We start from the raw sequence: 13,540 nt of genomic DNA, 5'->3' as shown, positions 1-13,540 counted from the left end.
ATGGCTTCTACCCGAACTCTCCCCGCCAAGCGGAACCCGCTGATGATGGAGGACATCCCTGAATGTTGGTAGCTGTCTCGTCGCTCCCACGACGAACCCAACTCCCCGATCGCGCCGTTACTAATCCATTGCCCATTTTTAGATTCCGAACTCATTTCCCGCCGCCGTCTCGGACAGACTAAGCTTACGCCTAAGATGGCCGGCAACGACGATGGCGACGCTACCGCCCTCGGTGTCTTCGACTACGCCCACCTTCGTGCCCCCATGCACAAGGGAATTGTCTCGGGAATCTTTAAATCCAGCCCCAACAGCTATTTCCTTATGCGCCGCAGCTTCGACGGCTACGTTTCCGCTACCGGCATGTTCAAGGCGACATTCCCATACGCCGAGGCCGCGGACGAGGAGGCCGAGCGCAAGTACATCAAGTCCTTGCCGACCACCAGCCCCGAGGAGACTGCCGGTAACATCTGGATTCCCCCGGAGCAGGCTCTCGCCCTCGCCGAGGAGTACCAGATTGCTGTCTGGATCCGCGCCCTGCTCGACCCCGCCAAGATCACCATCTCCCAGGGCAACGACCCATCTTCCTCTCCCGCTCGCAAGATTTCGGCTCCTCCCAAATTCGACCTGGCCAAGGCCACACAACCTCTACTATCCCCCGCCGCTTCTACCACCGGCAGTGCCTCAAGACGCTCGCGACGGTCCGTTAGCCCCGCCAAGACGAGCGTCAGGAAGGCCCCCGCCTCACCTCGCAAGCGAAGCTCCAAGGCTGCCAAGGCTGCTGCCGAAAAGGAGGCTGCTGCTGCCATCAATGGGGACTCCGAATCTACCGTTCCCAAGGCCATTGGTTTCGAGCCTACGGTTGTTCTGCAGCCTGTTAAGGCTGACGACGACACCGCCAAACTGCACGTCGTCGTCGAGGAGCCAGTCAAGGGTGCCAAGGGCAGCGACAAGAAGCAGACCGTTACCGAGGTGGAGGTTCCCTTGCCCACAGCCGGCCAGCCACCAAGCGCCGAGGAGATTGCTGCCATGATGGCCACGGCAAAGGAACAAGTTGAATCTGCCAAGGAGGCCGACAAGGCTGCTGCCGCGAAGTCAGGCGACAAGACCGAATCCAAGAAGGGCAAGCGCAAGGCCAGCGACATTACCCCAGCCGAGGAAGGCGCAGATAACAAGGATGCTGCGGAATCGAAAGAATCGAAAGAATCGCAACCGCGCGCGAAGAAGGCCAAGACTGACGCAGAGGTGCGCAAAGACAGAGTTAGAAACAGAGCCTTTATTGGAATTGGAGCTACTGTTGCTGTTGGGTAAGTTGGATTACTGACTTGATTTAGAATTGCAAAACCGCTGACAGATGAACAGTGCTCTGGTCCCTTGGCTTGTTAACTTTTTGTAATTCAAAACAACATATTTCGATTTAGAGGAGAAAGGAGACGGAAGAAATAGAAATTGGACCTTGGGATTTCAAGATGGGTACCAGGAAGAGACGGTGGCTCAATCTCAAACAGTTTGAACATGAGAGTGAGAGGAAAAGGAACCTCGGGGACGCGGCTAATCGTTATTCATGTCATTATGATGTGGCTGCGTTTCCGGAGTTGTGGTGGGTCGTTTCTCTTTTCCTGTTTTTTTGCCGTCGGTTTACTTTGGTCTTTTTTGGTTTATAGTTATTCCCCCTGCCCGACTTTCGTTTATGTGTATTGTGGTTATCGTGGTTTTTGTGTTTTTTGGCTTTCAAAAGGATGTTCCCAGAGCGAGATGAAGAAAGAAGAATACCCCCACCCTTAACAATGGAACTTTGACTCCCCTTGTTGATAGTTTTTATGAGGCAGATGTTTGAATGAGTTGACGAACTGATGCTGGTGAGTGAGATGTGCGTAATGCGGACGGACCATGTTCATACTTATGCTGCTGAAGGGGTCTACTGCTTTCACATCACATCATGACAATACGCTCGGGCTGGGGTCTTGCATTAAAAGGCCAGTACCCCGAGCAAAGTAAAGGGCGGAAAAACACACAGCTTCCATTAGCAGAGAAATCTAGGGGTTCATATCACATCATTGGGATTCAAGCTTTGGTCAACATCATGTCCAGGGTAAGCAGCGATTACCCCGTGTTTTCTCCGCACCAAAATCGCAGCCCGAGCGCCGAGCTCAACCAGGTCCCACGCTTTTAGCGCCATGGCTGGTGCCGGCAATGGACGGCTTTGGCGGAGCAACCACAAACGGCCAGAGCTCTCCCCTCGTCAGTCAAGACATTATCCGTTTGCCGAGTCGTCCGTTTTTTTCTCTTTCTCTTGGACCAAGAGTCGTGCTGATTGAAGAGGCCCGTTTGCTTGCCCATTGCCCACCAGTCGATTCCACATCAATTCTGGCTTATTACCTCAACTTGCTTCTTCATTATCAAAACCCACACAATGCGTTCGGTTGCGGCTCAGATGCTCCGCGGCGCGGCCCAGCGGAGGGGCTTCGCGACGACGCCGAGACGTCTCGACAACTACGCCTTTGTCGGTCTTGGTCAAATGGTGAGCTTTTTGCGAGCTGCAGATGTCAAAATGTTCCGCGAAGATTCTATTCGTGACCCCCACTAACATTGAACGTTTCAAAACAAGGGCTACCAAATGGCCAAGAACCTCCAGTCCAAGCTCCAGCCCAGTGACAAGATCTCGCTCTACGACATCAACGGCGACGCCATGAAGCGCCTGCACGCCGAGATGACGGCCGCGTCCAATGGTGCGGCCGTTGAGCTCGCCGCCAGCGCCCACGATGCCGCCAAGGAAGCTGTACGTTCCATCCCGAACTGATGGCTCTGTCAACACATGTACACGCTAACTAACACCGCACCTCAGGACACCGTCATCACCGTCCTTCCGGAGCCGCAGCACGTCAAGGGCGTGTACGAGTCCATCCTCACCCCGTCCCTGCCCCGGCGCGCCGACCGCGTCTTCATCGACTGCTCCACCATCGACCCGTCCACCTCGCGCGCCGTCGCCGGCTCCGTCGCCGCCGCCGAGCAGGGCACCTTTGCCGACGCGCCCATGTCCGGGGGCGTCGTCGGCGCCACCGCCGGCACCCTCACCTTCATGCTCGGCGCCCCCGCCTCCCTGCCCCTCTCCCGCCTCGAGCCGACGCTGCTGGCCATGGGCCGCAAGGTGCTCGCCTGCGGCGGGCAGGGCGCGGGTCTGTCGGCCAAGCTGGCCAACAACTACCTGCTGGCGCTCAACAACATCGCGACGGCCGAGGCGATGAACCTGGGCACGCGGTGGGGGCTGGACGCGGCGACGCTGGCGGGCGTGCTCAACGTGAGCACGGGGCGGTGCTGGCCGAGTGAGGTGAACAACCCGGTGCCGGGCGTGGTGGCAGCGGCGCCGGCGGGGAGGGACTACAAGGGCGGGTTTGGGATCTCGCTGATGAAGAAGGATTTGAGGCTGGCGATGGTGGCGGCGGACGAGGCGGGCGCGGACATGAAGCTGGCGGATGCGGCGTTCAAGGTCTACGAGGAGGCGGCGGAGAGGGAGGACTGCAAGGGCCGCGACTTTTCGGTCGTGTATAGGTACCTGGGCGGAAAGGAGTAGGGGGGCGATGGTGGTGCGGGTGAAGAAGAGAGGGGCGAAATGAATGTCATGATGATTTATACACTGTTTATCTACCCCGGGAGGAGAGCAGGTTTTTATCTAGAGTAAATATAGAGAATGCTTATCTACCCTGATGGTAAAAGCAGATTCATGTCCTGTGGACTTTCGGAATATTTCTATCGTTGTCACGTATTTCTTTTGCGCAGATCAACTGCCGTGTTCTTGTGGCTGTGACAGGCAACAGTCCCACTTGCGTGAACGTGAACGCATGGTCTCATACAAAAAGCCCCTCAATCAATTCTGAGCCTATCAAGATGGAAATCTTCTGCCTGCAGATCCAGTCCTAATAAGTGACCCCGTTTTCCTAGTAGGGACCTTTACCAGTCTGACCGACCTGGGCACCGTCCAACTCACCCGGCCAAAGTGCCCCCCAACATGAGCCGACGGTTCCCTAAAAAGGCTAGAAAAACGTTGGAAAAGCATGGAGATGCGGGCATTGAATTCGAAGATTCCGGCAAGCACCCGCTTGTCGTGCCCGGCTTCGGCGGCATGCGCGTGCCGACTGAGGGGCCGGCCGGGGAGCGCTTCGCCCACGGCTTCGGCGACTGGAGCCAGAACCGGCTCACGGCCCGGGAGCTCGCCATGCTCCGATTGATGAATGCAATCACGGACCGGCCAAACTGGCACGTGGAGGTTGGGGATCCGGCCGTTGTCGCGCAGTGGGCTCGTGAGGCGGCGTCTTGGGAGCTGATCAGCCCGGCGGCATGGGACTGGTGCTTGGCCGAGCTGCTGGACAAGGCCGTGTACTACGAAAAGGTCAAGTTGACGCACGTTTTTGACACGGCATCGCGCATCTGCAAGTCGGACTATCTGATCTCACCATCGTTGCTGGAAAAGATGACCGCTGAGGTCGACGCACTGACAAGAGCGCCGGATCTCTCACATCAATGTCATGAGCAGCACCAAAGTCTTCCCTTGGAAGGCGAGACGCAGACATCACTAGTTGATCCAGACATGTTCCCACTCATTTTTGGCGAGACGCACGTTCTAAGTGACGGGGGAAGCGTCAGGAGCGTCAATGCTGCTGACCATATGGGACGGGGAGTCCGGTCCCAGGAACAAAAATGGTCCTGCTCGCGGTCTCCTTGGGGTCGCTGTGACGGCAACCCGACAAGAGGCATGGAAGGTGTGCCGCAAAGGGCCGCGGAATGCACAGTATGCCGGCATTTTGGAGGCTCACCCGAGGAGCCCTGGCGACAGCGCGCCTACATGTTCTCGCCGCGGTTCCAGTGGCTTCCCTCCGAGGTCTGCTTCGGGCCGCCCGACGCCAGGACTACGGGGATGAGGCTGACCTCATACATCAACAACCTGCACCCACGCCACCACTTCTCCCTCTACCGCTCCATCGAGGCCGTCGTCGAGGCGTCCGTCCAGCCGTGGAACGAGATCCTGGCGTGGACGGGCCGGGGACGGACGCCGGAGCGCATCCGCACCTACGGCGTGCAGTGGACTCCGCAGGAGCCGACGCCCGTCGAGCTCGAGGAGCTAGACGAGATCATGCGGGCCGGCCAGGGCGAGCTGTACGCGGCGACCAAGGCACGGCTCGACGCCTTCCTCGCGCGGCCGGACAACCCGCGCGCGCCCCCGCCCTCCTGGCAGTACCCGCAGATCCTCCCGGACTGGGCGGCCACGTACTCGCCATCCGCCGCGGTCAAGCTCAAGCATCGCCGGTGCAAGGCGTGGCTGCATCCGGAGCCCGGCGCCGCCTTCACCTACGCCGAGTGGAAGGCCGGCCGCAACAACCGCGCCGTCGTTCCCGGCCGCGCGCCGGACTGGCAACGCGGCGGGGGCCAGCTGCCGCCCAAGGAGGACCACGCGTTCTACCAGGTCTCGCTGGAGACGCAGTTTGCGCGCCGCGGGCTGCAGGTGGTCGTGGAGATTGGCGCGGTCGAGCTGACCCCCGCGCGGCCGACGCGCGCGGCGACCCCGTGGCGGCTCGCGGGCTTGCTCAGCGACCGCATCGTCGCGACGGCCATGGTGTACCTCGACAGCGACAATGTGGCCGACGCCGCGGGCGCGCTGTCGTTCCGCGTCGAGGCCGACCTGGATCCCCTGGAGCACGTCTGGGGCGGCGGCACCGGCTCCGGCCCGCACCACCCCCTCGCGCCGCTCGCCGAAATCTACGGGCTCGACTCCCCGCTCGACCTCGACGGCGGCGCGCCGGCCCTGCAGGAGCTCGGCACGGTGCTCGCGCCGGACGGGCGGCTGGTCGCGTTCCCCAACGCGGTGCAGCACCGCGTGGAGGCGTTTCGGCTGCGCGACCCGCGGCGACCGGGCCGGAGGCGCTGGCTGGCGGTGCACTTGGTGGACCCGCACGTCCGAGTGTGCTCGACGCGCGCGGCGCCGCCGCAGCAGCCGGGCTGGTGGGCGGATGCCGGCTGGGACCGCGTGGACTGGCGCGCGCGGAGGGTGCCCCCGGAGCTGGTGGATGCGGTGCGGGGGATGATCGGCGAGAGGGGGCCGGGCAGGGCGGAGGTGGAGTCGCGGAGGAAGGAGATGAGGGAGGAGCGCGAGAGGAAGCAGGAGCAGGTGATGAGCGAGGAGGTGACGGCGTACATGTTTGACGAGCATGCCGCGATTGGACGCAAGTTTCTGCGGTAGGTTTCGCGGGGAAGGGCGAGTCGACATTGCAAGGACCACGCGTATTTGGCCACGTGTATTTGGAATGCTGAAATATATACTGATACACTATATACAGCTGTAAGCGATCAATTGACTACTTTACGTCTGCACAGTTAAGAGGAGGACACAACACGCTGGGAATATTCGTGGATGATACTTATTGACGGCTCTGGAAGAAGGTCTGCCGCGTTTGTGCAGCCATTTTACATGCAGGGAGGAACAATACCGTCAGCCTTCTCTCTATGTATATATTGGGAGGCATGCACTTCCATTCGAAGAATAGCTGAAATTACCTTCATCCTTGTTTCCTTCCAGCCACCAAACATCCTTTATCCGAGGTGCCTGCAGACAAGCCATCGAGCCTGTGACCCTTCTTCATCTGAGGAAGACCATGGCCGACGAGATTCGCTACAGAGACTCGTGCGAGAGCATGGCCATCCTCGCATCTACCACGGGTCAGCCGCCCCTGGACGTGTGGCTGTGGCACAGGCACGAGCACCGGAGCAGCAGCACCCCTTACTGCCGTCTATCCGCCGACGACGTGTCCCGCGGCCCAACTTCATGCCCGGCCTCGCCTTGGCCGTCTCGCTGCCACCCCAGCCCACCGGCGAAGCTACAGCACCGCATCCGGAACTGGTCACTCCGGAGGCGGCGCGCATTGTGCGGGACGAGGCGGCCGCCGCGCTGCAGCAGCCGGCGCTGCGCACCACCGCACGGGCCGTGGTGCGACGACGGCGCCTGCTCCTTTGCGCTCAGCAGCTGGCTCTATACCGTCTGGCTCGCCGACGCGCCCGATTTGCGACGCCGGCTTCTGCTGGCGAGCTACGTGGGCTTGTGTCGCAGACTCGCCCGAGACCCGCGCGACGGCGGGGGCGGCGGGGGACGCGGCCTACTCTGGCTATGTCCTGTTCCGCGAGGCGATCGAGATGTGGAAGTACGCCGTGGCGTCTCTTGCAAAGCAAGGACTGGTTCGGCATGTCGAGCAGTGCATTTGTCCTCTCATTGCTGGCGAGCGATGGGGCTTTGGGCAAAGTTGCCACAGCTGCGCCCTCCATGTTGACGCAGCAGTGATGGACTCTACATCTGCGACTTAGGCAGACGTGCAAGAGGTGTGGTAGGACAGGGCAGGTTTCGCCAGTGGCTGGCCGAGATGCAGCTGATGCTTGGTACTGGAAGGGTCGGCTCGATAGTGGCATCTAAAGAGCGTAGTCAGCATAATTCATAACCACCCGCAGAGAAAACGACAATGTGCAGACTAGTCACATGCAAAGTTTTGAAGAATTTGTCTAACTTTTTGTAATTCAGAAGGTAGCCACGAGATGTCCCCAGGCGCCCAAGTCTCTGACGTTAAAAGACGTTAAAATCTTTTGCCCTATATAATCGGCAAACCATCATGAAGACCAAAAACAAAACATGAATCGTTTGGACCCCCGCGCATCGTATCCTCCTTCCTTCATAAAAACCCCTCACATCACGACGTCACCCCGTGATGGAGTCACACTATAAAACCCCAGCACAAGCGCTTAAATGCGCTTGCCCTCCTTGAGCGAGTCGGAGAACTCCTCCAGCGGGCTGCGCAGCAGCTTGGTCTCCTTCCACAGGTTGGGGGTGAGGAAGCCGTAGGTGTTGGAGACGGCGACGAAGCAGGCCTTGAGGGTGTTCTCGAGGGTCTTGGTGGAGCCGGCGGACGAGGTGTAGGCGTCCTCGACACCGGCGAGCTGCAGGAAGCGCTTGACGGCGGGCGAGGCGACGAGGCCGGTACCGCGGGGCGCGGGGATCAGGCGGACGGTGACGGAACCGCACTTGCCCGACTCCTTGCAGGGGAGCGAGTGAGGCTGGCCGAGGTTGTTGCCCCAGTAGCCGCGACGGACGGGGATGACGGACAGCTTGGCGATGATGATGGCGGAGCGGATCGCGGTGGCCACCTCCTTGGAGGTCTTGATGCCCAGGCCGACGTGGCCCTGGGAGTCGCCGATGATGACGACGGCCTTGAAGCGGGTGCGCTGACCGGCGCGGGTCTGCTTCTGGACGGGCTTGATCTGTTACGGCGAAACACGTTAGCGAGCCATTCCATTTTTTTCAATCATTGAGCCGTAGCCAGCTAATAACATCTCATCCCTCGCTGCCTCGACTCTGCCTTTGAGCACGATTTGTCGTCCGCAGCGAGTCGATTCGTTACATTTGCGGCATTCGTGGCGGGCCAAAGTTGGTGCGCACCTTCATGACCTCATCCTTGAGAGCGTCCTTGAGGAAGTGGTCGACGATCTGGTACTCCTTGATGGGCAGGGAGTGCAGGTAAATCTCCTCCATGCTGTTGATCTTGCCGGCCTTGACGAGGCGGCCGAGCTTGGTGACGGGCTGCCACTCCTTCTCCTCGGACTTGCCGCCGCGGCGACCACGGCCACGACCGCGACCGCGACGGTCGCCGCCACGGCCTCCGAAACCACCACCGCGTCCTCCACGGTCAGCCATGTTGTATGATATGTGTTGTCGTTAGGGGGGAAGGTTTGGTGTGTTGGTGTTGCGCAAGTCACAAAACGGTGGGCGGGAAGAGAGGTCGTCGTGACGGTGACTTTTTCGGCGGGGTCCCTGGTGCAAGCACACAACTGTGGGCAGTTTGGCCAATTTTTCGGCAGTAGTGCGGCCAAAAGGTTAGCGAGCCCTAACAAGATTGTGTGTGGGTAACCTTTGTTGGTATTCTTTCTGCCTTACTTTGGCCTAAGGATTCAGGCTTGAAAACGGTTCTTGCGCTAAACCTAAACAGTCGCCAAGTCAAGATCCAGCAACGCAGCCTCCAAACGGTTTGATCCATCGCTGCACTATGACGAAAGAGTATGGTTTGACTGTAAACTAAATTTCATTTTGTATTTTGATTGTTGAAGGCTACGGCCATTGGAAAGAACGCGACAAATGCCAAGACTTTCTTGGAGAAGAAATATTCGGAATAGCTGGGCCTTGAGGATTGTACTCTGTGCTGAAAAATGTAAAGTGTAAATTGGACTTACAAATTGGTTTGTCGAGACTCGTATCAATTGGTGGAGAGTGTACTGTACTAGATGAATAGATAATAATACATAGACTGCAGGTGATAGACAAATTCCAAAGGGTATCCAGGCTGCTCCTCGTATTATCCAGCCTACACCAACCCAACTCTACTCAGACTTGAGGATGAGGTTCTCACTGGGCTGCACACGTTGTGCCCATTCTCTGCCGCGCTATTAGCCTGAATTCTCATCAAAGAATCTTGTCACTACTTACGTCCAGCTGCCATCATACACCTTTCGCGACTCTGGGGTGCCGTAGCCGGCAACCTCGAGCGCCGCGTCAACAACACAGGCCGTAACGCCAGTTCCACAGCTGGAAATGATAGGCTTGTTGGGGTCGACGCCCTTCTTTGACAGGATGCTCCTGAGCTTCTCCGGCGAGGGGAACGCCTTGGTCGCCGGATCGAGCAGTTCACTGAACGGCAGGCTGATGGACCCCGGCATGTGGCCCGAGGACAGCCCCTCGCGCGGCTCAGGGGCCTGACCGGTGAAGCGGCCATGCGGCCGCGCGTCCAGGACCTGAACGCCCTCGGCGCCCTCCTTGTTGTAGTCGAGGGCGACCTCCTTGGCCTGCTCGAACGTGGCGACCCTGGCCTCGTCGAGCTCGGGGATCGGGTACGGGCAGCACTCGACGCTGTAGAGCTCACCCGACTCGGTCGGGTAGCCCTCGTCGACCCAGAGCTTGAAGTTGTTGAGGATGTGGACGTTCTCGTGGCCGAAGAGGCGCAGGGTCCAGCCGACGCGGGGCGCGGAGAAGATGCCGAGCTCCTTGGTGTCGTAGACGACGACCACGTCCTCCTTGCGAACGCCGAGCTCGCTCATGGCGCCGGCGAAGCCCTTGGCGTCGGGCAGCATGTGCGGGTAGGGGCTGCGCCGGTCGATGACCTTGTCGATGTCGAAGAAGCGCGCCTTGGGTATGCGCTGCTCGCGGAAGGCCTGGATGCCGGTGCGCTCGTCGTTGGGTAGGAACCACGCGGCGCACAGCGGGATGACGCGCGCGTCGGTGCTGATGGGCGACGGCGGGTTCCGGAGGAGCGCCGCGTTGAGCTCCTTGGGCGTGACGAGGTACGAGGAGAAGCCGCGGCGGCCGGCGGCGGCGGCGGCGGCGGCCATCCCGGCGGTCATCACCCGGGGCAGGCCGGTTCGCGCAGCCCGTCGTCCGACAGCTACGAATGCCATGGCCAGAAGGCGAGGCTGCCTACAACAAGTCCAGCGGCCGGAGCAGCGGGGAGCAGTGTGCGTGTGAAAGCTTTGGTGAGCGGAGCGGATGGGTTCCGATCGGCGGCGGAGGCACCACCGTGCGGTAGGTTTCAATCACAGCAGCGTCTGCGATGGTCACGGGAGATATGTCACGGCTGGCAGCCAATGCGAGCAGCAATGCTGAATTGAAATGTCAATGGGAGATGGATAAAATGGCAAGGTCCGGGACGGCGGGGGGAGGTTGGCGTCACAATGATTTTGGTCCGCGGATGCGGGGAGCTTGGACCCAGTGGCTTGCAGCTTCAAGGAGGCGAGCTTGGTTGACATGGGAAAGCTGCTGAAAATCGAGTCGCCGTTGTCGGTCAGGGACGAGAATTGGCGCCTTCACAGTGCTGAAACCGGGGTTTACAGCGGCGAGCAGCGCTAAAAGTCCCCTGGAAGCTTGGTCGAACCCGCTAGGCAATCTTTTCTGGGGCCGGACCGTTGGCCGCTTAACCATCAAACAAACATCACCAACAAGACACGCCAAAATCACGTCTTCTACTACACGTCTTGGCCAACCACACATTATCAGGCACATCATCGACCGCGAAGGAGACTCTGAATCGAAACATCCCCTCTTGCAAGCATCACAACTTTCACGGCCCGCGCAGAACTGGTGCAATGCTTTTTTTATAGCCCGACAACGAGCAACAACAAACGCTCGCGCGATGAAGGTGACCATCAAGGAGTGGAATGCCGTCGCCACCTGGCGATGGGACATCCCCGAAGACGACGTCTGCGGCATCTGCCAGGTTCACTTTGACGGGACGTGTCCTTCGTGCAGATATCCAGGCGACGACTGCGCACTGCGTATGGCCCAAGTCTATCTCACTATGTAAGGGCACAGATGCTAACAGTCACGCAGTATCAGGCAAATGCGGACACAATTTTCACATGGTGAGCATCTACCCTTTCATTTCTCTGCATCCGCGCCTCGGGTTTGGTTTGCTGACAACGCGTCTCAGCACTGCATCATGGAGTGGATTAAACAGGACACTTCGCGAGGACAATGTCCCATGTGTCGACAGCGTAAGCCTCCTCTCTCTCGCTTGGCTCTCAAAAATGTGGTGTCTGACTGTTTTCGAATGCAGCCTTCGAATGGGCTGAGCAGGAAAATGAGCCGACCCCTCGCACAGACTAATGATTCATGACAATGTCCGGGACGGACCACACATTGGCACTCTGGCGTTGCCAAGCCGATTCTTGACTTCATAAATTGTCGTTTCAAATGCAATGCTACATACAATAGAAGCCCACTTTCAGCGCGGCTTCAGCACGCTCGCTACAAACACCAAAAAGCAACATGCCTATATGCGGGTATAGTTTCCCTTTTCCACTTCCACCGACACGCGCCCCGCGTCGTGGAGCTGCACTCCGCCTCCCGAAACCTCTTGGTTGATCGCCGTGCGAACTTCAATTCCCTTGAGCTCAATCTCCGACGAGCTCCTGCCGTCTCTCGGCGACGGCCGCAGACCCGGCATCGCCTCGCCGCCAGTCCCGATGACGGTCGTGCGGATGACGCTCATCTTGTTGTGCTTGCCGAGCACGGATGTGTCGTACATTCCCGCGTAACCCGACACCTTTGCCTTGCTGGGGCGCAGGCTGCGGAAGAGGGGAGCGATCTGAGGCGTGCAGCCGCAGATGACGGCGAATTCGTTCTCGAGCACGCACCATAGGCTCTCCAACGCGCTTGAGGCTGCTCGGGCCTTTGTCAGCAAGACTGTCCTGGTACGATAGAAGACGGGGAGTTGTTATTGTTACTCACTTGAAATGTGCTCCAAGTCGAGGTAGAAGAACTGCACGGTCCGCAGCAAGCTGAATATACAGACACTTTTGTCTTTTGTTAGGTTGTTGCCCACGTCCGAAGCAAAGGTATGGGATAGACTCACAATAGACCAATGCTTAGCACGCCCGTCATGGCAATTTTTTGCTTCCTGCGCATCTGCGACCGCCACAACGTCGGCAAGGGGATGATGAGGATGACGATGTCCGTCACCATGCCGAAGACGGCAAAGACGATGTTGCCCGTCTTGTAGTGCCGCCGCGGCAGGCAGTGGCCGTTCTGGGCTGACCGGTCCCAGTAAAAGGACACGGGCTGGCACGCAAACGTGGAGAAGAGGATGACGCCGAGCGCCCAGAGCACCGAGACCACGGCGACGGCGACGAGGGCCGCGTTGACGGAGCGCTTGAAGCCGACGACGCGCCGCAGGAAGAGCACGATGGCAACCTTGCAGCACGCCATCGAGCCGGCCCAGAACTTGGACAGCAGGAACGAGCCCTTTTCATGGTGGTGTTAGCATTGCCGAGGGAAGAAGGAGGGAATGGGGAGGAGCGCGTACGAAGTTGAGCAGGAATCTGCGATGCTTTGGTATTTCCCACTCACGGAGCCCAACGCCGTTGTAGGCCTCTGGGCACGGGTCAGGTTAGCAAATACAAGGCCCCGAGGAACGAAGGGCCGGAAGGACTCGGCGGTCCGGCAAGACTCACTCATCAACACGGAGGCAACAGTCCCCCACATCAGAACGACGCCGACGCCCATGAGCACGTCCTCTGCCCGGAGCTTGCACGAGGTGAACCGCGCGGCAAATACGCGGAGGACGAAGACGGCCGATGCCAATATGCCAAACGTCAGCGACACGGCGGGTAGCGTTGTACGCCAATGCTCCTCGACCGGAGAATGCGGCATCTCCGTCGGCGTTGTGTGATTCCAGTGCCCATGATACATTTTGCCTTTCCTTTCTCCTTCCCTTCTTCTTCTTCTTCTTCTTCTTCCTTTTCCTCCTCTTCAGTCGATGCTGCTGCTTATTGTCCAACCAAATACCGAATGTGTGTCGTCTTTTGTATAGAGCGTCGGCTCCCCAGCGCACGCTGGGCCGCTTCGTCCCGTGTACTTTCGTATCAGGATATAGATTCCGGTTTCCTTTTTTTCGCCCTCTCTTTGCCGTGTCTGTTGTATGCCTCGCTCCTAACGATCAGCTAAGACGAAGATCAAGATCGACCAATG

General features: G+C 59.0%; 7 protein-coding genes across 7 annotated transcripts; 4 read left to right on the top strand and 3 right to left on the bottom strand.

Moving 5' to 3' along the window:
• On the top strand, positions 1 to 1,393 carry ISF_02791 (KilA/APSES-type HTH DNA-binding domain protein; the record flags this gene model as incomplete). The annotated part of the gene is made up of 3 exons (XM_018846397.1): positions 1 to 64; positions 143 to 1,304; positions 1,360 to 1,393. The coding sequence occupies 3 exons, from the start codon at positions 1 to 3 to the stop codon at positions 1,391 to 1,393; spliced, it is 1,260 nt and encodes a 419-aa protein (XP_018706125.1).
• Positions 1,394 to 2,410: 1,017 nt separating this feature from the next.
• Positions 2,411 to 3,568, top strand: ISF_02790 (3-hydroxyacid dehydrogenase/reductase; the record flags this gene model as incomplete). Its single annotated transcript, XM_018846396.1, has 3 exons — positions 2,411 to 2,518; positions 2,606 to 2,776; positions 2,843 to 3,568. 3 exons carry the CDS (start codon positions 2,411 to 2,413, stop codon positions 3,566 to 3,568), a joined length of 1,005 nt encoding a protein of 334 aa, XP_018706124.1.
• A 435-nt stretch (positions 3,569 to 4,003) lies between these two features.
• Positions 4,004 to 6,229, top strand: ISF_02789 (hypothetical protein; the record flags this gene model as incomplete). The annotated part of the gene is made up of 1 exon (XM_018846395.1): positions 4,004 to 6,229. The coding sequence occupies one exon, from the start codon at positions 4,004 to 4,006 to the stop codon at positions 6,227 to 6,229; it is 2,226 nt and encodes a 741-aa protein (XP_018706123.1).
• A 412-nt stretch (positions 6,230 to 6,641) lies between these two features.
• ISF_02788 (hypothetical protein) lies at positions 6,642 to 7,368 on the top strand (the record flags this gene model as incomplete). Its single annotated transcript, XM_018846394.1, has 2 exons — positions 6,642 to 7,184; positions 7,345 to 7,368. The coding sequence occupies 2 exons, from the start codon at positions 6,642 to 6,644 to the stop codon at positions 7,366 to 7,368; spliced, it is 567 nt and encodes a 188-aa protein (XP_018706122.1).
• A 405-nt stretch (positions 7,369 to 7,773) lies between these two features.
• ISF_02787 (ribosomal protein S5) lies at positions 7,774 to 8,722 on the bottom strand (the record flags this gene model as incomplete). Its single annotated transcript, XM_018846393.1, has 2 exons — positions 7,774 to 8,289; positions 8,468 to 8,722. 2 exons carry the CDS (start codon positions 8,720 to 8,722, stop codon positions 7,774 to 7,776), a joined length of 771 nt encoding a protein of 256 aa, XP_018706121.1.
• A 680-nt stretch (positions 8,723 to 9,402) lies between these two features.
• ISF_02786 (Rhodanese-like protein) lies at positions 9,403 to 10,407 on the bottom strand (the record flags this gene model as incomplete). Its single annotated transcript, XM_018846392.1, has 2 exons — positions 9,403 to 9,457; positions 9,509 to 10,407. 2 exons carry the CDS (start codon positions 10,405 to 10,407, stop codon positions 9,403 to 9,405), a joined length of 954 nt encoding a protein of 317 aa, XP_018706120.1.
• A 1,436-nt stretch (positions 10,408 to 11,843) lies between these two features.
• On the bottom strand, positions 11,844 to 13,261 carry ISF_02785 (integral membrane protein; the record flags this gene model as incomplete). Its single annotated transcript, XM_018846391.1, has 5 exons — positions 11,844 to 12,261; positions 12,302 to 12,373; positions 12,426 to 12,814; positions 12,876 to 12,943; positions 13,024 to 13,261. The coding sequence occupies 5 exons, from the start codon at positions 13,259 to 13,261 to the stop codon at positions 11,844 to 11,846; spliced, it is 1,185 nt and encodes a 394-aa protein (XP_018706119.1).
• Between the last annotated feature and the right edge of the window lie 279 nt (positions 13,262 to 13,540).

This window comes from Cordyceps fumosorosea (genome assembly GCF_001636725.1).
Source record: "Cordyceps fumosorosea ARSEF 2679 chromosome Unknown scaffold_5, whole genome shotgun sequence".
NCBI lineage: Eukaryota > Fungi > Ascomycota > Sordariomycetes > Hypocreales > Cordycipitaceae > Cordyceps > Cordyceps fumosorosea.
This window is presented reverse-complemented; position numbering and strand designations above follow the sequence as displayed.